Source organism: Salvelinus alpinus, chromosome 22 (assembly GCF_045679555.1).
Source record: "Salvelinus alpinus chromosome 22, SLU_Salpinus.1, whole genome shotgun sequence".
NCBI lineage: Eukaryota > Metazoa > Chordata > Actinopteri > Salmoniformes > Salmonidae > Salvelinus > Salvelinus alpinus.
Genome location: NC_092107.1, coordinates 9,418,358 through 9,440,635, shown reverse-complemented (window position 1 = coordinate 9,440,635; position 22,278 = coordinate 9,418,358). Strand labels below are relative to the sequence as shown.

The 22,278-nt window shown below is 47.2% G+C and overlaps 1 protein-coding gene and 1 long non-coding RNA gene across 3 annotated transcripts in view; one reads left to right on the top strand and one right to left on the bottom strand.

Annotated features, from left to right (window-relative positions):
* Nucleotides 1–3,971: 3,971 nt before the first annotated feature.
* Nucleotides 3,972–8,170, top strand: LOC139548966 (uncharacterized). Its single transcript, XR_011669809.1, has 2 exons — nucleotides 3,972–6,278; nucleotides 7,715–8,170. It is a non-coding gene; the product is annotated as an uncharacterized lncRNA (long non-coding RNA).
* A 126-nt stretch (nucleotides 8,171–8,296) lies between these two features.
* LOC139548934 (sortilin-related receptor-like) overlaps nucleotides 8,297–22,278 on the bottom strand; it is a 66,602-nt gene continuing 52,620 nt past the window's right edge. Inside the window, exons 28-48 of one of the 2 annotated variants that reach the window (XM_071358905.1) lie at nucleotides 21,933–22,064; nucleotides 21,569–21,700; nucleotides 21,312–21,446; nucleotides 19,986–20,135; nucleotides 19,510–19,683; nucleotides 19,013–19,141; nucleotides 18,483–18,609; nucleotides 17,622–17,791; nucleotides 16,743–16,855; nucleotides 16,342–16,443; nucleotides 16,144–16,210; nucleotides 15,712–15,794; nucleotides 15,530–15,620; nucleotides 15,186–15,376; nucleotides 14,556–14,675; nucleotides 14,143–14,307; nucleotides 12,925–13,099; nucleotides 12,439–12,545; nucleotides 12,116–12,308; nucleotides 11,617–11,829; nucleotides 8,297–11,113 (exon numbers count right to left, since the gene is read on the bottom strand). In XM_071358905.1, coding sequence (XP_071215006.1) covers nucleotides 11,046–11,113; nucleotides 11,617–11,829; nucleotides 12,116–12,308; nucleotides 12,439–12,545; nucleotides 12,925–13,099; nucleotides 14,143–14,307; nucleotides 14,556–14,675; nucleotides 15,186–15,376; nucleotides 15,530–15,620; nucleotides 15,712–15,794; nucleotides 16,144–16,210; nucleotides 16,342–16,443; nucleotides 16,743–16,855; nucleotides 17,622–17,791; nucleotides 18,483–18,609; nucleotides 19,013–19,141; nucleotides 19,510–19,683; nucleotides 19,986–20,135; nucleotides 21,312–21,446; nucleotides 21,569–21,700; nucleotides 21,933–22,064 — 2,837 coding nt within the window. In that variant the 3' untranslated portion in view covers nucleotides 8,297–11,045. The remainder of the gene's footprint in view (nucleotides 11,114–11,616; nucleotides 11,830–12,115; nucleotides 12,309–12,438; nucleotides 12,546–12,924; nucleotides 13,100–14,142; nucleotides 14,308–14,555; nucleotides 14,676–15,185; nucleotides 15,377–15,529; nucleotides 15,621–15,711; nucleotides 15,795–16,143; nucleotides 16,211–16,341; nucleotides 16,444–16,742; nucleotides 16,856–17,621; nucleotides 17,792–18,482; nucleotides 18,610–19,012; nucleotides 19,142–19,509; nucleotides 19,684–19,985; nucleotides 20,136–21,311; nucleotides 21,447–21,568; nucleotides 21,701–21,932; nucleotides 22,065–22,278) is intronic. The other variant, XM_071358907.1, reaches the window with a different exon arrangement.

Here is a 22,278-nt window from a genome sequence, read left to right as displayed (position 1 = left end):
CACTAAGGAGTGGTTCCACACTAAGGCGTGGTTCCACACTAAGGAGTGGCTCCACACTAAGGAGTGGCTCCACACTAAGGAGTGGCTCCACACTAAGGAGTGGCTCCACACTAAGGAGTGGCTCCACACTAAGGAGTGGCTCCACACTAAGGAGTGGCTCCACACTAACTCCACACTAAGGAGTGGCTCCACGCTAAGGAGTGGCTCCACGCTAAGGAGTGGCTCCACGCTAAGGAGTGGTTCCACGCTAAGGAGTGGTTCCACGCTAAGGAGTGGTTCCACGCTAAGGAGTGGCTCCACGCTAAGGAGTGGCTCCACGCTAAGGAGTGGCTCCACGCTAAGGAGTGGCTCCACGCTAAGGAGTGGTTCCACGCTAAGGAGTGGCTCCACGCTAAGGAGTGGCTCCACGCTAAGGAGTGGCTCCACGCTAAGGAGTGGCTCCACGCTAAGGAGTGGCTCCACGCTAAGGAGTGGCTCCACACTAACTCCACACTAAGGCGTGGCTCCACGCTAAGGAGTGGCTCCACGCTAAGGAGTGGCTCCACGCTAAGGAGTGGCTCCACGCTAAGGAGTGGCTCCACGGTAAGGAGTGGCTCCACGGTAAGGAGTGGCTCCACACTAACTCCACGCTAAGGAGTGGCTCCACGCTAAGGAGTGGCTCCACACTAAGGAGTGGCTCCACACTAAAGAGTGGCTCCACACTAAAGAGTGGCTCCACACTAACGAGTGGTTCCACACTAAGGAGTGGTTCCACACTAAGGCGTGGCTCCACACTAAGGCGTGGCTCCACACTAAGGCGTGGTTCCACACTAAGGCGTGGTTCCACACTAAGGCGTGGTTCCACACTAAGGCGTGGCTCCACACTAAGGCGTGGCTCCACACTAAGGCGTGGTTCCACACTAAGGCGTGGTTCCACACTAAGGCGTGGTTCCACACTAAGGCGTGGCTCCACACTAAGGCGTGGCTCCACACTAAGGCGTGGCTCCACACTAAGGCGTGGCTCCACACTAAGGAGTGGCTCCACACTAAGGAGTGGCTCCACACTAAGGCGTGGCTCCACACTAAGGCGTGGCTCCACACTAAGGCGTGGCTCCACACTAAGGAGTGGCTCCACACTAAGGCGTGGCTCCACACTAAGGAGTGGCTCCACACTAAAGAGTGGTTCCACACTAAAGAGTGGTTCCACACTAACGAGTGGCTCCACACTAAGGCGTGGTTCCACACTAAGGCGTGGCTCCACACTAAGGCGTGGCTCCACACTAAGGAGTGGCTCCACGCCAAGGAGTGGCTCCACGCCAGGGCGTGGCTCCACGCTAAGACGTGGTTCCAAGCTAAGGCGTGGCTCCACACTAAAGAGTGGCTCCACACTAAGGCGTGGCTCCACACTAAGGAGTGGTTCCACACTAAGGAGTGGCTCCACACTAAGGAGTGGTTAACTCCCAAGATTTGGTATAATAGAACCAGTATTACATGACAATAAAAGTCCCAACTACTCTTTGAATGAATCCCTGGCCATAAAAGAAGGTGAAAAAACGAACGTACAAAGTTTACAGTCAAGCATCTAGTGACTGTCTAGAGCGGGGTAAATTATGTTCAAAGTTTCCGAAACTTCATGACGGGGAGAAACAGGCACACACTAAAGAGTGGCTCCACACTAAAGACACCTCAAGGGCATGAATGTTGGAATGGACCAATACCCTGAGTAGTCTACCTAAACCACCAGCCCTATCTGTTTCTCTGACAAGGTCAATCTACACGTCTCCCAAAGCAGAGGGAAGTGATTGAAATTTTGAACTTGGCTTTCGGCAGCCTATCCTGCTAGACAGTCCCAGCAGTCATTTGCTTTTAATACGAATGTAAATGTTCACCCAACACTTTACCCAGTGGGCAGAACTGGTTGCAATGACGTAAGGCAGATGTTTTTTTTGTGACATCATGGTACAATCTTCCAATTGTAGTCATTTAGAAGACGCTCGTATCCAGAGCGACTTACAAAGAAACATCACTATGACTTCCTGTGCCAAATTTTGCCCACTTGGTAGGGTACACAGACAATTGATTTCTTAGCAAAGAACTTAATACAAGTTGTGCATCAATCACCTTCAGAGAAATGTCCCACCCCCATCCCCTTCTTACTTAGCCAGGTTAGTCAATAATCATGTTTCCATCCAAACCTTTTTATGCAAGTAAAAAGTAGGCTACCTGTCGGATAAAAAAAAAAACACAGGCCAGGCCTGTTGGAAAAAGCAATTGTCGGTAAACTTTCCTAAATGTTGACAAAACCAAAATACGTTTGAAAGCATGGATCCTTTTTTTGTCTGTGAAATAGATAATGCGACAAATGGCAGTGAATCTTTGTTTTGCACATCTTTTGATAGAATAGCCATCATGTCCCAGTAAATGTGCAATCACACGATGCTATGTTGTGTGGTCCTATGACAAAGTGCTTTTTATGTGCACTACGTAATCATGCCCAGCTTTTTATTCGCAACAAGCCAATTTGATGGAAACACACCGCTGCCTGTAAAATGTGCATCTCTTTTTGTGTGAATATTAAAATATTCACTTGAAAATCTTTCGACAAATGGATGTAAACCTAAAGTACCTATTGAAACAGACATTTTGATATAAAAATCCAATACCAAGGCACCCTTATGATGCAAGTTAAAATGCCATTATCTTGACATGTCCACAAGGATAACTCTTTCAACCTGGACATCCAAAGATTTCTCGGGGGGAAAGTGCCTTTTGAGTTCCCCCTACCAGTGCTCACAATAGACCACAATGGCTGTGGCTTGCTGTCCACAACGGCCTGCCTTCTCTATCGCAAGCCTGTCCTTGACCTTGACCAGCCATCAGTTTCCAGCCTATTGACCTTTGAGCTCCCAATCAATCAGTGGGTCAGGTACCTCTTGACCCCTGGGAAGTGGTAAAGGTAGACTCTCTTCCTCTGGTCAAGTGGCTGTAGAAACTACACACCACACACCGACACACGTGCACCCACACTGTTCACTGCCCGTCGCGTTCCTTCAACCTCCTACTGAGTTGTACTGAGGAGCCTCCATGGTCCTCTGATTGGATTGGCCATGATAGAGCCCACTGTGTGAAGTGTCTAATGGTCTGATAATGGTAGGAACACTCAAGGAGAGTGCCCTTCCTTCCTTATGAAGGAAGGGCATGGTGTCATATAGATTGCGGTGTCATATAGATGATGACTCAGTGTGTGTGGTCATGGGGACGTATAGCCGCGCAGCGTATAAACATGTCATCATCGACATACATGAGGCTCACTCGTCCCGCCAATTGGATTGTCGGCGTAATGCTATCATAACGAGCTTAGCATAGCTTCCTCCATTTGCTGGAGGTTTCCCTCCCTTTTTCCTCGACTGATCTTTCACAGCTAAACTAACACAGTCAAACTGAGAAAATGCCAGCGGTAACTCTGATGTTGTCATGTTTCCATCTCATGAATTTAACTCAGATGTCTTCTTATTAGCCTAGATTTGTAGTTTTAAATTCAGTAACTGCAGTGGCATATTGTTGTAATATTTTGGTCGATAATGGTATTGATATGTGTATGATATTGACATCTTAAAATAAAGCCTGCGGATTGTTACTTTTATTATGGTCATTTTGTCTCATGTGCAATTATGTTATTGTCTCACAGTTTTGTGTTATGTTCAATGTATAAAATATATCCACACTACTTTGTTTTTCACCCCAATTTCGGGATTACGATCTCGTCTCATCGCTGCAACTCCTCGGGAGAGGCGAAGGTCGAGTCAAGCGTCCTCTGAAACATGACCCGCCAAACCACGCTTACCACCCGCTCGCTTAACCCGGAAGCCAGCTGCAACAATGTGTCGGAGGAAACACAGTTCAACTGACGACCGAGGTCAGTCTGCAGGCACCTGGCCTGCCACAAGGAGTCACTAGAGTGCGATGAGCCAAGTAAAACCCCCCCGGGCAAACTCTCCCCTAACCTGGACGACACTGGGCCAATTGTGCGCCGCCCTACGGGACTCCTGGTCATGGCCGGTAATGACACAGCCCTGGGATCAAACCCCTGCAATGCAGTGCCTTAGACCGCTGCACCACTCGGGAGGCCCCTATTTTGTATAATTCGAATAAAGTGAAAAACGTTGGTAACGTCTAAGTTCTGTTAATTAAAAGGCTAATATAGCCTGTATTATACATTTAAAAAACAAAATTAAGCAGATCTCCCTTCTCTCTTGAGGTAGCCTAGTGGTTAGAGCGGCAGGTAGCCTAGTGGTTAGAGCGTTGGACTCGTAACTGAAAGGTGGCAGGATCAAATCCCCGAGCTGACAAGGTAAAAATTTGTCGTTCTGCTCCTGAACAAGGCAGTTAACCCACTGTTCCTAGGCCGTCATTGAAAATAAGAATTTGTTCTTAACTGACTTGCCTAGTTAAATAAAGGTAAAAAATATCTATACAGTTACTAAATACACACACATCTGAAGTCCCAGCATACAGGACACAATTTTCTCTTTGCTTTTGAGGTCATTATACAAGAGGGTTCGACAAAGGAGTTGACTAATGATGTTTATCAGTTTGATTGGGTCCTGGAACACTGTAATGTGGTAGTAATAAATGGCTTGTTGAGGAGGCAACACAGATGGTGTTATATCAAGCATGCCCTCTGCTGGAGGAGATTCCAGGCTGAGAAATAACACTTGTTCAAGTTTCCTCCTCCCAAATCTCTGGCCAGTGAGAATCCTTAGCAATCTGAGGCCCACTAGAGGGGTACTGTAGGCTACAGGACTATGTAACAGGGTTGTTTGAGTACTTACCAGAAGCAATGTAGGAGTCTCAGAACCATGGTGCCGGAAAATTACTATATATGGGGCTGACAATTGTTAAATCGGAAGACGTTCATCCGAAACTGTGACATGCACACATTTGTGAACTGGGTAACCTATTGGTTTAAAAATACCTTGGGATGTGTGTTTGTTCTGCACTGTCCAGTCTGTGCTTTGTACGGTGAACGCTGCCTGGCCATTACAGTACAGTCTGTTTATCCAGACTAACCCTCTCACCCCCAGCATCTGCTCATCGTCCTCTCAAGGCCTGGGCCGTTTCCTGGCTGCAGTACACACTGGAGCCCACTGTTGCGTCTGCTGGGGCTGATAAGAGGCACCGACCTCAACGCTGCTCCCTCCGATGCACTGACAGGTCACCAACAGAACAACTGGCTGTTGTATAGGGGGGAGTGGGAGGGAGAGACAAATCTGTGACTGACATGAAATCACACCAGTTGAAGGGAGAGTCAGGGCCTGGCCGCTTAAGTTTGGGGTGAATTTCTTATTTTATTTTATTTATTTATTATTTTTTTTCCCTTTTTCTCTCCAATTTCGTGGTATCCAATTGTTAGTAGTTACTGTCTTGTCTCATCGCTACAACTCCCGTACGGGCTCGGGAGAGACAAAGGTCGAGAGCCATGCGTCCTCCGAAATACAACCCAACCAAGCCGCACTGCTTCTTAACACAGCCCACATCCAACCCGGAAGCCAGCCGCACCAATGTGTCGGAGGAAACACCGTACACCTAGCGACCTGGTCAGCGTGCACTGCGCCCAGCCCGCCACAGGAGTCGCTAGTGCGCGATGAGACAAGGATATCCCTACCGGCCAAACCCTCCCTAACCCGGACGACGCTAGGCCAGTTGTGCGTCGCCCCATGGACCTCCCGGTCGCGGCCGGCTGCTCGAACCAAGAGTCTCTGGTGGCACAGCTAGCACTGCGATGCAGTGCCTTAGACCACTGCGCCACCCGGGAGGCCCCCTAGTTTGGGGTAATTTCTTAAGCCCTGTTTAGCGAATCATTTTTGTCTACAAAGGTCGATAGTGATACCATGATGCGGGATATTCCATACAAAATCTAGAACTGGTGGTCTCAAATCTTGAACAATGTAGTTTTATCTCAGTGCATTGGCATCCGTTACTCACATAAACAGTGATTGTGATTTGGAAAGAGACGAATAACTTATCGACTTGAAAAGAGAAAAAGGGAGGAATTAACTTCTTCAACAAGTAGGTCTTTCTCTGACAGCTCTGAAACCAAACAAGTGAGACCTCTAGTGGTAGCCTTGAGAACGACGAAGCTATTCGACAAAAGAAGAAAAGCTGGTCTGGATCCCAAATGGAGCCCTACACTCTAAAAAGGCAAACAAAAAAAGCCAAGGACAAGAGCATCCCTGGTATGACGGCACAGTCACTGTGAACAGTTGAGTGGGCCGAGGAAGGAGCTTTTCTGACTGCAGGTATGTGTTTTCTGAACAACAGTGGGGGCTAAATGCATCACAGCGTCAGAGAAATCCTGACACTGTGGTGTCAATGCTCTGTCTGAGCTGCCCTCAGAATCTGATGGACAGATGAGAATGGAGAAGTGAGGAGAGGGGGGAGGAGGAGAGAGGAGTACAGCAACTCAATTTAGAACGTCGTAAGAGTGGAGTGCTTTCTTTTGAGAGCAGAGAAAGAAAGAAAGAAAGAAAGGAGAGCAGTCTGTTACAGTACATCGTCATTGAGCTTTTAAAAGAATCTGTAACCTATACAACAAATATACTTGGATTCATCCGAGCACAGCATGTCTGGGTCCGCTGTCTGTGGTTGACCAGGACGAGTCAGATCTGAAAATAAATACAGCCAGACGAGTTTAGTCAGAGAAATAACGGAGAGGAGACAGTTGAGAAGGAGCAAACATTCCTAATAGTGGTTCCTGACAGGGTATTTTTGCTGAGGGAGACTGCCCAGTTAGTTACTCTTTGGGCAATATATGATAATGTCCCTTTCAGGATTGAATTCCCTGTACAATAACAGTGTAGTTTGAAGTCATGTTTGAAGTTCAAGATTATTAACTATGTTTGGGAGCGTTTCTTTCGGCAATGTCAGAGGGTTCTTTTCAGGTGGAACACAACAATGAGCTGGCAAAAAGGAATGAGAGAGATTAAAGAAGAGGCCATACAGAACTTTTGCCCCTGAGGATGCTCTTGAGAAAAAAGTGCTAAGTGGACAAATATATCTAGAAATGACCTGATTGGACAGACAAGAGCGCACCTTTTTATGATAAAAATATTGTGTGTGATAATGTGCTGTATATGAACCATACAGCCAACATTCAAGTCAAAATTTAACAAACAATTAGGGAAAGGGGATACCTAATCAGTTGCACAACTGAATGCATTCAACCAAAATGTGTCTTCCGCATTTAACTCAACCCCTTGTAATCAGAGAGCAATTCAACTTCCAACGTTCGTCTTTAAGTCTTATAGTATTTTATTTGCTAAAGTTTGAACTGCTGTTTATATAGTGAAAGCATGACATACAGTATAGAAGTGGAAAGAGCCTCTTGCTAATGACCTTGTTAAAATAAACTTTGTCAAATCATGAACAGCACTATTTAAGTACACAATTATCCCCCCCCCCCAAAACAAAAATATGTACACTTGATTAAGGTAGCACTTCAAAACTTTGATCAAAAACACAAAAGACATTACTCTCTTTTGTGGTTATCGTGTTGTTGTTTATTCATTTCATGGATGTCTATTCCATTGATTACTGTACTTTGTACCTTCAAAGCACCTAGCCTGACAGTCTACTCTTCTGAGAAGCACACCTGCCTCTTTACTTAATCATAGAGCTGTCTGGGGAATTGTGCAGCCTGCATTAAAGCTGTAATGACCTCACTGTTTGTTTCTAGCCCTCTGTCTATTTCTCAGAAGTTCCCCTGAGAGCATGGACAATGCCCTTCACTCAACAGTCATAAAAGCCTTATGAGCATCAGTGGAGCTGTGGCCGTTCTGCATGACTGGAGGCACGAGGGAGAATGAAAAGACCAGGAGATGAGACGCGAGTCAAAAACCACAGTGAGAGTGGCCTGATTAAGGACTGACCCCAGTTCATCTCCAGGACGTCTGTACTCTAGAACCTCTACACACACATACACTACACCGCACTGTCTACATACACTCCTTCCTGTTTCACGCTGCCAAATACTGAAGGACTTACTCATAGCATTGTGGTTAACCAAGGCTGAGTTCGCCGTTGCTTTGTTAAGGGTCTTTGAGGAGACTCGATAGTGGTTTGTTTATTTCTATCAAAAGCATTTGGAAGTTGTAAGGACATTGACTAAAGACAATAAATTAAACACATTTTTTTTCTCCAATAATTTTAGAAAGCAGAGATCTTCAGTGTTGTTTTTGTCTATCCATCCATCCATCCATCCATCCATCCATCCATCCATCCATCCTCTCTGTGAAAGAAGAGCAAAATGAGGCTTCGGCACATTTCCAGTAAGTTTAATTCAGTATAAGTGGTTTTTAAAACACTTCACACTGTACCTCAAACATCTCACTTCCTTGAGACCCCCATAAGCAAGCAAGATCAACATATTCAAATATGGCGGTGTCCAATATCATTATATTCTGTGCAAAAACTTTTTTAAGCATACTATTTTACAGAAGAAAAAATAAAATAAAAAGTCTACATTTGGAAGTGTTGGGGGTTGAAACGGTCACACAATCAAGAATTATATTTTGTACAATTGTCAAAACTTGGGACTACATGAGATAAAATCTATCAGGTGGCTTTAGATATGTGCCTTGTTTAAACAGCCAATGCAGACAGGAGTAGTAGTATATAACAATAACAAACGACTTCTACTGCTCTCTCTTCAGTACAGATCATTCTCTTTAGCATTGTGTAAGGGTACTGAGTGTGTGTGTGTGTGTACTCGTGTCATCATAAATACAGTACATACATACAAACTCAATGTGTTCTAATAAGGCATATGTGGCAAATCGAAGTCCACAGAAAAGAAACAGTCCCATCAGTATCTTTACAGCACTATTTAAGGACTGGAAAACAGAAAAGGGGGAGATAAAATCACAAGTACCTTATGGAAAGAATGTCAAAACAATGTATTGAAAGCAGCCCTGCAGTGCCCGGGGGCGGAGAGTGAGATGGGGGGGGGGGTGGGGGGCTGCTGTGACGTCACCCCCACAGTGGGATGGGAACGTGGTTCTGGAGCCTGGGGGCGCAATGCCTGCCCTGAACCAGTCTACAGTCAGACACTATCAAAACGAGTTCTTGGCTATACAAAGTGAGAGGACTGCGAGTGTATCCATTTCACATGAGAGGTGGGAGGGAGAGGGCGGGGGATCACATTGCCTCGTAGCCATAAAATCACAGATATAAAATACATTCATGAACAAAACCCCAAAACAGGTCAATGAATAAAAGCATACCTCACATCAATTGAAATGGCTCTTTAGCATAGACGAACATACACGTTTCAGTTCATGACTACACAATAAGATGGGGAAGAGTAAAAATACAAACATTTCTTGGCGCATCAAACTGACATGAAGCGTTTTGCTAAACAGTGAGAGAGAGCTGGACACACAGTCCACTTCACTGTGACCTAAACATCATATTGCCATCCCAGCAAGCAAAAGTGGTTTCAATGACATCATTATGATGTCTATTATTAAATTATGATCAGGTTGTAGATTAGACTGTCCTTTTTTTAAAATATTCTTTTATTTTTTTTAAACAGCAACCACAAAATGCAATAATCTGGTTATCTGACCAGATAACAACCAAAATATGACGTCTTTCCCATGACATCTTGCTCTCGTCATGAAAAATATATCTTGCTGTAACAAAGACCAGTTCCTTGTCATCTGGTTTTATAACTTATTTTCAACCAGAAAACCAGTTTACAACAAAATTACGTCCAATTACGTCATGCTCCAAATGCTGTCTCTAGGGTTACTATAGTACCTCAGTGAGGGTTCTGAGTGTTGGCTAAAAACTCAGATGATGGTACCACGCCAGTGTCAGACCAGACAAAGACCCAGTTCCCTGAGAACATCAGAGACAAAGGTTCCAAACACTACAAACTAACAGCAGCAGATTGGGCATAATAATATTTGAATAACAAGAATATTTACATTGTGGTGGTCCTGAAAAAAGCAACTAAAATCAAACTGTTTTCCTATTGATGCGGCATTGGGAGTAGAGAAACACAACAGAATGATCAAGCTGACTTTTTGGAGTTAATAAATGTGAACAACTCCTCTGTGTTATTGTTACAGCTGAGTAGACTACAGCAACTCCTGTGCTGGTGGTAGGAGGAACATGGATCTATATGACACCGCCTGGTGCCATTGATTTAATCTAATCGCTACTCATTGGTTGGTTACGCGGACGCCGAATGCTGTGTTCACGCCAACGGACAGTTTCAAATCAAATATCGACAACAGATTAAAGTGATCTCATTCGAACAGACAGTAACATATTCAGATCGATTTCTGTATGGACACCGTAAACAACGTACCATGGGCAAATAGTATACTCTTTAAAGTGACATAAATCCTGAATAAATACCATAAAGACTGTTAATTTATGCTGTGTCAAGAGCTTGTTTTCCTCACTCCCTTCAAGAAGCTTTTATTGGTAACTTTTAAACAATATTTTTTTTTTTACATACAGTATATTGATTAGGTGTATATTTTCTTTCCTTAGGTGTGTTTTTTCTGCATTGGATATTCCAGTTGCTAGGTACTTATTTTGGCTTCAAGCAATGAACTGCTCTTTATGGAGTTAGTTTGTAGTTGGGTCTATTCTCCCAGAGCGACTAACACACGACTCGACTCGCCTGACAGACTCCTAATCCTTCACAGTTAGCATCAGTTCCCGACCAATAAAGTCCTTTGACCGATATATATATATATTATGTATAAAAAAATAAGTTATTGCGCATCCCAAAAAAGTGCATCGTATTTTTCTTTAAAAAAATCTCTCTCGTTGCGTTTCACCTTTTCTTCCTTTGATCCGGAATCGTATAAGACTGTTTTCTCGGAAGGGGTTGGTTGACGAAAGTGTTGGCGCACCTTCTTTCTTGAGCTCTGACCTTTTGTCGTACCACGTGGGCACGGTTGCGTAGGTGACGGGTTGGGACAGGCAGGGCAGAGTGTATAGTAGAGTGATAGAGAGGAGGAGGAGGAGGAGGAGGAGGGGTGGTCCTGCTACGCAATCACCATGGGAACGTCGTCTGAGAAGCCGCTGATCATGGGGGTGTCTTCGTCATCGTCACCTTTAAGGAGGACGGGTAAACAAGAGAACAAGGGAGGAGGGAAGAATGACATGATAGTTGCATTCAGAACGGCTCATGCTAAAATGTGGTTTATGATCCTGGTCATACCCATGAGAAATGAGTGGGGCCAGGAGTTTCTCCGGACGATGGAACCTGACAAGGACAAACTACGGTCCCTAGCAGCACAGCCTTTAATTGGGGACCAGAGTTTTTCTGGTCAGGTCACACCATCAGGAGAAACTCCGGGCCCTACAAGTGATTGATCAAAAGCCATGCCAATCAGATGGACGCAGAGCGGGATACCCGATGGGTGTTAGTTCACAAATAAAGACAACGTGGTTCAAGTCCAACACAGTGTAGACTGATAACATTAAGGCTCCTTAGCAGCCATCACACACAGGCAAAGTCAACGGTAACATCAAGCGTCAACACAAAACAAGGGAGCGCCGCAATTACGGACGTATGTGGCTACTTCGACATAGAACTTAACCAAGGAGTCTTACCCAGCTCGTCCCCTGAGGAGAAGATGGCCGAGCCCAGGCGGGAGTTGTAGTGGCTGTTGGAGAAGGCGGTGAAGTTGTTCTGCAGGCGGCGGTGCCTCAGGTACAGGACCACCAGGACCCCACACAGCCCCAGCAGCAGCAGGAACAGCACCGGCACCACCACTACCGCCATGTCCCCTGACTGACCCGAGCTCCGCACCGCGTCAATGGGACCTGCAGGGAGGTGGGGGGGAGTTAGTGACTTTCACTGACTGACGTGGTTGACATTGCATATACAGCACATGAGAGATTCTTGATATACTTTTATCTCACAAAGTTAATTGATGAAGTAAGATGAACATGGAAAACAATCATCACATCAGTATCCTGCCTCGTATACCTCTGTTGTATGAATGTCACCACACATTGTTACTGAAACCGACGTTGAAGATTTATGGATGTTCGTAGTAAATCTGTCCAGTAACTTCCCATCCTCCCCAGTGTCCCCTCCCCGCCTCACCTTGTCCCAGCTGGTCGTAGAGCAGCAGGGCGGGCTCGCCACACAGCTGTCCGTTGAGCAGGCAGCGGGCCTGGACGGAGAAGGTGTAGTTGTGGCCCGCCAGCAGGCTGCTGATCCGGAAGAAGTTCTCCGTGGTGTTACCCAGGAGCACGGTGGAGTTGGACAGGCTGTCGTACACGTGCACCTCGTAGCCCTGCGGAGAGACACCGAGCACGGATGTGCAGACAGACATAGACAGACAGACATTGATGGTGAATATCAGAGGAAATAAAAGACAGTGGGGTAGATCTGCCATCACAGGGAGACAGCTGTGTGTCCCTCACCCTGCTCTCATTGAAGCTCCTCTCCTTCACGGCCAAACTCTTCCAGAAGAGGAACACATGGTCTTTCTCCGTCAGGATCTTCAGAGCCTCTGGAGCAGGCAGGGGCACTATGTCCACACAGAGTAGAAGGAAAACACTTTAACAACATACATTCATACAACTATGTTCATGTAAGAACAATCCCCACTAGGTTTTGAATGTGATCTCCCCAGAGCTGTTGGTGCTCTAGCTTGAACTCCTTTAATATTCAAGAAATCTTGACTAGCCCCCAGCCACTATATAACAGATTGTGGGCGCGTTCCAGGTCGTCTATCTATATTGCAGTCGGGCTGCACATGCCAGAAGATCGCTACATTACATCAACATGACCCCTGAGATGTTTTAACTCTTTCCCGGGGGATTGTGGGAAAAAGAAACAGCTGATCGTCGGCTGCTATTAAGATGACCTGGAACGCGCCCGTCTCCGGGACATAAGCCGGGCCGTACTTGTGTTGAGCGTGTAGCTGGCCTCCTTGCTCATGTTGCGCAGGCGGACGGAGACGCTGTAGTGTCCGCCGGGCTCCAGGCCCTTGAGGCAGTACTCCACCGTGTTGTTCTGGGTGGTCAGCTTGTAGCTGCTCTCGGTCTTACGCACCACGTCCTTCAGGTGCACCGCGTATGTCTGCACGGGACGGACACATCCAAATCAAACTTTATTGAAAGTGCATTTAACAATCTCAACAGAGTTTACAGTAATATAATACAACACAAGAACAATGAATGACAGACGTGTTGGCATCCAAAATGGCACACAACTGACCAGAGCCCTGGTCAAAAGTAGTGAGGGACAACTGTTCATGGTACTACACTGAACAGAAATATAAACACAACATGTAAAGTGTTGGTTCCATGTTTCATGAGCTGAAATAAAAAGGTAGACATTTTCCATACGCTCAAAAACCTTATTTCTCTCAAATGTTGTGCACAAATTTGTTTACATCCCTGTTAGTGAGCATTTCTCCTTTGTCAAGATAATCCATCCACCTGACAGGTGTGGCATATTAAGAAGCTGATTAAACAGCATGATCTTTACACAGGTGCACCTTGTGCTGGGAACAATAAAAGGCCACTCTAAAATGTGCACTTTTGTCACACAACACAATGCCACTGATGACTCAAGTTGAGGGAGCGTGTAATTGGTATCCTGACGTCAGGAATGTCCACCAGAGCTGTTGCCAGAGAATTGAATGCTAATTTCTCTACCATAAGCCACCTCCAACGTTCTTTAGGAGAATTTGGCAGTACGTCCAACCGGCCTCACATCCGCAGACCACATTTATGGTATCGTGTGGGCGAGCAGTTTGCTGATGTCAACATTGTGAACAGAGTGCCCCATGGTGGCAGTGGGGTTATGGTATGGGTAGACATAAGCTACGGACAACGAACACAACTGCATTTTATCGATGGCAATTTGAATGCACAAAAAATACGTGACCAGATCCTGAGGCCCAATGTGAGGGCCTGTGACCAACAGATGCATATCTGTATTCCCAGTCATGTTTCAAACAATAATGTTTCCTTACACTGAAAAAAGTCAATGGACAAGGAGACACTGCAATCCAGACTTTGGGTCTGTTTTGAAGTTTAAGCTTCAACTTATTTTAAAAAAAGTTACCCATCACATTAACTGTATCTGAAAGAGCTGACGCTTGAGGTTGGCCGTACCAGAGGAGCACTGGGGGAGTCGTAGGGAGGCTGCCACTTCAACGTAGCCTGGGTTTTCTCAACTCGCACCTTGTGCAGGTTACGAGGAGGAAGCCGCTCGTTGGGAATCATCTTAACCACCGCATACTCCGAGGGAGGGCCCAGGTAGGGAGAGATGGCCCGCACCTGTCACACACACGTGAACAAGCACACACACATTGAGATATTGTTCTTCAGAAACCAAAATGTACACATAGGTTAACTGTGAGCGGATTTTCTGCAGTCGATCATTTTACAGTTCAGTACAGTTAGGACCAAAATGGAATCAGTGGCGACAACGAAAAATCGTGTTGCACGTCAATAAAGTTTTCTGATTCTGTATCTGAGGCATTGAGAGAGGAATCAGGGTTAAGAGGAATAGGGGGTGAACTCACGAGGAACAGGTACTGCTCATCACTGTCCACAGTGACGGTCTGGCTACTAGCGCTGGTGTTCACACTGTGAGGGCTGCGGTACAGGTCCAAGAAGGAGGTGGCAAAGAAGATGCCATACACCTGTACAGACAACCACACAGTACATCACTGGCTGCACAGGGAGCCAGAATACTCCAGCAGGGTGCTTCACAGTAGCGGTGGATGAGGCGAGTTCCCCCCTTACCATGTAAAGAGCTTTGAGCATCTAGAAAAGCACGTTATACATCCAATCAGTTATGACTCATTTATGTAATTCCATATTATATTTAGTTTGTGGGGACTCGCTTTATTGCTCTTGCCTGGTGTAATGGAACAATGAAATAGTGCAAACCCCGCCCATCAGGCACTCGAGACAGGCTTAACCAAATGCTTGAAGCATTTGAAATTATACTACAGATACTACTTAAACCCATTCATTAGGCACCAAATAGAAGAAAACAGACTAGAGTAGGGACTACCAGAACTTGTCCAAGAAGAAGCGCACATTATCATTTTCGGTCAAAAAACGTTGTATGATGTTTTCCGTTGCGTGACCAAATGAACATGACCCATGTCTGTAATACAGTAGCTGTCATGCTGTGCCCGTGTTACCTGTGCAGGGGATCCGGTTACAGTCCAGCTGCAGTCCACAGAGCTCTGGTTGAGGGCTCGGGCCTTGAGGAGGGGAGGCTCCGGCTGAGTGCCTGTGGTCTGCTGGCGGGACAGGGCTGTGGGGCTGTCTCCTACACCGGTCTGGGCCCACACAGCCACCTCGTAGATGGTACCCGCGGTCAGGTTGGCAGCTGGAAGTGTACAGGTAAATACAGACAGAGTTGGATTAGGATATTGAAAACACTTAAGTGTGTGTTTGTGACGCATAAAACGAAGTTATGTTTAAAAAACACTTGTTTTGTTGTCAGAAAATGTGTGGACACTAGTGGCAGACAGGGGCCTACCTTTCAGTATGCTGCCTCGCACGGTGTAGTTCCTGCTCTCCTTCACGTGAGCATCAAACACCCAGGACAGCACCACCACATACTGCTTCACCTGCACACACCCACGGAACAACGGTAGAATTATAGGGCAAGTTAGAATACATAGACAAGCACGAAGTCACTCAGAGACGCCACCAACTGACCTCATATTGGGAGTTAAAGCTGAAAGACAGGCTCATCGAGTCTTCTGTGATGCTGTCGGTGATAACTGAGGGAGGTGGTAGAGCTGAGAGGGAGGGAGAGACAGACAATAAGCACCAGCTCCAATAAATTAGACACCTACATAGTGGTGGCCAGCAGAGGGCGATAGAACACTGTAAATCTCCACAACGCAACCAGTGGAGGAAGTGCACTGAAGGATTACAGGTCGAAACCGAAATAAGAAATGTGCCATTATCCGGTGACCCAAACTAAAAAGAAATAGCGTGTGATTACAGATACATTCTTATAACTTGCGACCCACCTCTCACATAGTTTAAGAAACCCTGGATTAGTGAATTTGTCAAATTTATCAAATTATCATCATGCCATATTATAAATTGTCAGGGCAATGATCGTGAGAGATTCTGTCATACCTTTCTTGGGGATGATGGATTTAACCTCAGTCCAGTTCCCCATACCTCGACCCGTCACTGCTGCCACCTGAAACACACAGGTTTAGAACTCATCAGACAGGCTCAGAACTCAACAATTCTAAGAGCTCATGTTACCTTGTTCTAATGCTAAGAACCCAAATGTCACTATGAAGCTGCTCTGAAAGACAGGTCTCTTACTCTAAACTTGTACAGAGTGCTGGGCTGTAGGTTTTTGACCTCCACGCTGTTGCCGGTGCTTCGCTGAGAGAACCACTCCACACCTTTTTCACTGTACTCCACCTGTCACACACACACAACACACACACACACACACACACAACACACACACAGTCAGAGAAACAAAACAGGAAAAACAGGGTTGAAATTGTTTTTTTCATGTTAATAATAAACCCACATTGGAATGTGTGGAGTCTTTCATATTTTTCTGGTGAACATTTACTTTGATTCCAGCACCCACTCAAAGCCAACGGTTGTGCGTATGTTTCTATCTCTTCTTATAGCCCTACTGCTCAGGACATGACACTAACGGTTAATAGGTTTACCAGAGGAAACGACATTGTCTGGGCAGGCTAACTCACAACGTACTCCCGGATCAGGCCGTGGGCTTTGTCCGGAGTGCTCCACGAGGCCTCCACCGTGCCGTCCTCTCCGTTGTCACATGACAGCTGCAGGTTTCTGGGGGGGTCGGGCACTGCAACAAACATTACATAAGAGTACTGTCAATCCACGATAATATTCGTAAACACTGTTGCAGGCAGGCCACAAACTTCAAAAGTATATCACATAACAGTGATATAAACACTAAAGGGGTATTTCCAAGACTCTTTCAATAGAGATTCTCCATTGAGCATCAGTCCGGGGGTAGGCTTAATCTGGGTCCAGAAAAACCTACCTGCATTATTCCTTCTGTTACTCATTTTGCCTGTCAGTTAGCAGAGCAACTTACAAGTAGTGCATTCAACTAGGGTGAGCAAAACAACCACAATAATTACATGGACAACGTGTGAAATCAAACCTTAGACAAATCCTCTGCTGTGAATGGACACCGTGAAATGATCGGGTGTCTTGCTCCCTCTACCTTTCACTCCCCCTCATCTCTCCCCTTCCCCTCTACCCTCTCCCCCTACATTTTAAGAACATTGATCAGCAATAGCCAATGAGAGCTCGCCACAAGCAATGTCGTTCAACTCAAAAATGTATTGAGTAGGTATTTCAACTCTGTACGGCAAGTCTGACTAGCCACAGCTACGTTAATCTAATCACATCATTGTTTTCGCGAGACAGCGTGGTATCGAGAATCTTGTAGTGTGCGACCCCCCGTCGGTGTCACATCGTCCAGCGTGCGCACCACTACGTTGGAAAGACAAACCACTACAGGAGAGACGGTGGTTTAATGAGAGGCTCAGCGATCTCAGGATTTTGAAAGTCGTGTAGTCTACACACGGGACATCACTCACATCCCTCGGGCGTTCTCAGGGTCAACACATCGTTGGTCTTGTGCTGCTTGCTGAGACACTGCGTCAGAACCTTCACCTGGTATGTGGTGTCTGGCTTCAGTACCGACAGTGTGTAGCTGCTCTTGTTGCTGTGTGTGTCCATGGAGGTCCACTGCTGGGTGCCCACCAGCCTAGCACACAGAGACAGACAGATATACAAACACAGTCAGACACACACAGTCAGAATAGTAGAATACACCAGGTGTAATTTTAATTGGTTGTGCATCATTCGGCAGTTTCTCTCATTATGTCAGTCACTGACAGTCACTCAATTAGCCATGTCAGCTGACAATTTTTAGATTGGTAGTTAGCTAGCTATCTAAACTTGTAGTAATCATGGCTGAATATTGAGCGGGCACGCAGGACATGTGACCAGGGCCCTGACATCCAGGGGGCCCCCCATTTATTTTGTTAGACATCCTCACGCAGACATCATATTAATATGGCATAAGTCATGGTGAAATGTGAAATATTGCAGGAATTTAGCTTTAAAACTACATCTCCAACCCATGGAAAAATGACTAGAATTGCAATGTGTTATAAAATTGTTATACAATTTATACAATTACAGAAAACTTGCTTTAAAACTGCAAAATGTTTATATGCCCCATGGCAAAATGTGTAGAATTGCAGGAAATTAACCACAAACTTAAATTCTTCTCTACGCTGTCAAGAGAGGGGCCACTAAAAATGTTTGCCGCAAGGTGGGGGGGAAACCAAATCTTGCTTAGGGTCCCCAAAAGGCTAGAGCTGGCCCTGGAGACACACTCACTCACAACACATGGACACTCTCACACAGACAGACAGAACACACAGACTGACCTGAAGTAGATGAGGAAGTAGCAAGAGGTCAGGGGCAGGTTCTTGGGTCTGGACCAGGTGAGGGTGATGGCGCCAGAGAAGTCTGCCGTCCACTGCAGGTTCTGGATCTTGTAGACCAGAGAGTCGGCTACAGACAGACAGGTCAGAAACCCACCCCCAGTACAAACGTGAGAGAGGAGAGATACTACGCCATCACCCTCGCCTGGATGACTGAAGAATCTGCTTATGTAAATTGATTGGGGCTGTGACATGATTTTCATTAAAAGTAGACTCAGCAATATGACATCGTAATACACAGCAGGACCACTTCCTGAATACAGAAATAAACAACATTAGAATTGGCCAGGACTGCCTCTATTAGCTCGGTGTAGGTCTGTTTCAAGAGCCAATAGGGGCAGTCTTTCTTGGGCAGATTTTAGTTCTGTTGTTGTTGACGTCTGTAAAGCAGGAAGTTGCCCGCAGCGTGTGATGATTGTACATTCCCTAGTCTCCCTTTAAGTGCGGAAGAAGCCTGGCTACTGAAGACTCACTGGTGCAGTTGTCCTCGTCACTGTGGTCGGAGCAGTCCATGAAGCCGTCACATTTCTCACCGTCCAGCACGCAGGCCTCCCCGTCAGCGCAGCGCGTGCCGTTCACACACGTCAGAGGCCCTCGCGTGGCTACCAGACAAAGAGAACGAGAGAAAGAAGACAGAGGGAGGAAGGGAAAGAGAGAAAAGGAGAAGAGAGACAAGTGTGAGAACCATATCCCCTTTCAAGGTTTACTCGGCACGCAGAGTGAAACGTCAACGCTCCAGTGTCTTAGTCTTGTTTATTTTTTGTGGTACTGACTCAAGATGGAACTGTGTTTTGTGCATTTTATGAATGAACACCGTTACTGGGTTGGCTATGTGTATCAGACGCACCTTTTTGGCCAGTTTGAAAGTCTCCCCTCAAGTCTGTGTACTGACTGGCTGGCTGACTGGCTGAATTAGACCCGTGGCCCCATGAGGAGCATAGGTCCTCCACACTCTGTGTGTAACACTTACGACAGTGGGCTTCGTCCGAACCGTCCAGGCAATGTTGGTGGCCGTCGCAGCGCTGCCAATCAGGGATGCAGGTGGGGGGCTTCTGGCAGAGGAACTGGCCCCTGCTGCAGCGGCCAGGGGGCAGGGGAGGGGCTTGGGTGAGCCACGGAGCCTGTGTCGCCGTGCCGTTGGCTGCTGCCATGGAAACAGAACATAACCACACGTCTGAAACGATCTCACAGAAGAGAGCGTCCGAGCGAGCAAAAAAAGCGCTCCTCTGTCTTACCTTACCCTGCCTAATGCTGAGATCCCACCATGAGTCTTTTCCAATCGCTGCAGACGAATGAAAGGAGACAAGTAGCTCCAACATGTTTTCTGGCCAAGTCACATGGTCAGGAATAACCACCTGGCCCTACCTACATACAGCTATATAACTAGTCCTGAGCTGTGTAGCCAAGGTGGCAAGCCCTTTGGTGTAGATGGAGATGGTGGTTCACCTGTGGGACAGCCCAGTTCATCACTGCCATCGGGACAGTCAGCATAGCCGTCACACACCCAGGAGTTGACTATACAGGCTCCCGAGCCACAGTGGAAGCGGTTAGGGGCGCAGGACGACGGGCCTGGGGCAGGGGTGTGGGGCGTGACTCCTAAGAAAACAGAGAGGAAGAGGTTTAGATACACATAGCACTTCAAATGGTTTGGTCATAGAGATCTGGCAGGAGTGACAGAGTAAGAGTGAGAGAAAATGAGAGAGAGTCAGAGAGAGAGAGTCAGAGAGAGAGAGCAAGAGGCAGAGAAAGAGCGAGAGAGACAGAGAGAGCGAGAGGCAGAGACAGAGAGCGAGAGAGACAGAGAGAGCGAGAGAGACAGAGAGAGCGAGAGGCAGAGACAGAGAGAGCGAGAGGCAGAGACAGAGAGAGCGAGAGGCAGAGACAGAGAGAGCGAGCGAGGCAGAGACAGAGAGAGCGAGCGAGGCAGAGACAGAGAGAGCGAGCGAGGCAGACACAGAGCGAGCGAGAGAGGCAGAGCGAGCGAGAGAGGCAGAGCGAGCGAGAGAGGCAGAGCGAGCGAGAGAGGCAGAGCGAGCGAGAGAGGCAGAGCGAGCGAGAGAGGCAGAGCGAGCGAGAGAGGCAAAGCGAGCGAGAGAGGCAAAGCGAGCGAGAGAGGCAAAGCGAGCGAGAGAGGCAGAGCGAGCGAGAGAGGCAGAGCGAGCGAGAGAGGCAGAGAGAGGCAGAGCGAGCGAGAGAGGCAGAGCGAGCGAGAGAGGCAGAGCGAGCGAGAGAGGCAGAGCGAGCGAGAGAGGCAGAGCGAGCGAGAGAGGCAGAGCGAGCGAGGCAGAGCGAGCGAGAGACGCAGAGCGAGCGAGACATAGAGTGAGTGAGAGAGGCAGACACAGAGTGAGCGAGAGAGGCAGACACAGAGTGAGCGAGAGAGGCAGAGCGAGCTAGAGGGGCAGAGCGAGTGAGAGAGGCAGAGCGAGCGAGAGACGCAGAGCGAGCGAGAGACGCAGAGCGAGCGAGACAGACGGACACAGAGCGAGCGAGACAGACGGACACAGAGCGAGCGAGACAGACGGACACAGAGCGAGCGAGACAGACGGACACAGAGCGAGCGAGACAGACGGACACAGAGCGAGCGAGACAGACGGACACAGAGCGAGCGAGACAGACGGACACAGAGCGAGCGAGACAGACGGACACAGAGCGAGCGAGACAGACGGACACAGAGCGAGCGAGACAGACGGACACAGAGCGAGCGAGACAGACGGACACAGAGCGAGCGAGACAGTCACAGAGAGACAGAGAGACAGAGAGAGGGTGTACCAGAGCACTGAGCCTCGTCAGACCAGTCTCCACAGTCATTCTCTCCGTCACACTTCCACCAGGAGGGCACACAGCGTCCGTTACGACACTCGTATTGTAAGTCCCGTGTGCAGCCTGGCCCCTCAGTGGGGGAGCCTGAAACATACACACACTCAGGAATAATCTCATTTCTAGATACAAACACTTCATTTATAAAGCGCTGCAGTGAACACAACTGATGCATGTGACACGCAAACACACACAATGTGTGTACTCACCACAGTTGGCTTCGTCAGAGTAGTCCCCGCAGTCGTTCATGCCGTCACACTTCCACCCCAGGCTCACACACAACCCGTTGGCACACTGGAAGTTGTAGGGGTCACACGTCTTCTCAAACTCAGGGTGAGTGGCTAGAGGGAGAGATATTTCAATGCCTTAGTAGGACCGACAGTGAAACCAAATAAGGAATGCTTGTTCCTTTTCCGTTGCACGTTTTTAAATGTTTCCCTCTGGATTTTTCCTTTTGAACATGACCCAGGTTCGGTCACATGCACAGGAAAATATATATGTATATAGTGACTGTAGATATCAGCAAAGTTGTAGTGTTTTCTGTGAAGGTGGGGTTAGTGGAGTAGGACTCACAGCAGCCGGCGTAGGCCACGTCCTCATCGGATCCGTCCTCGCAGTGTTTGATGCCGTCACACACCAGAGACTGGAACAGGCACTGGGCTCGGTTCTGACACACAAAATCCATGTAGCGCGTACACAGGGGATCTGCAAGGAGGGGACACACACAGACACAGTACTACTATATTACAATGGGATACACATCTGAGATATTCTCAACAAACGTTTCATTTGAACTCTTTTCTACGACAATAGCCCTCAAATGTTTCCGTTTTTCGAAAGATCAAAGTGCATCTGGGGTAGCAGGCGAAAAACAACAATAACGGTACGCATACACAATGTCTGCAGCATAGAAATAGAT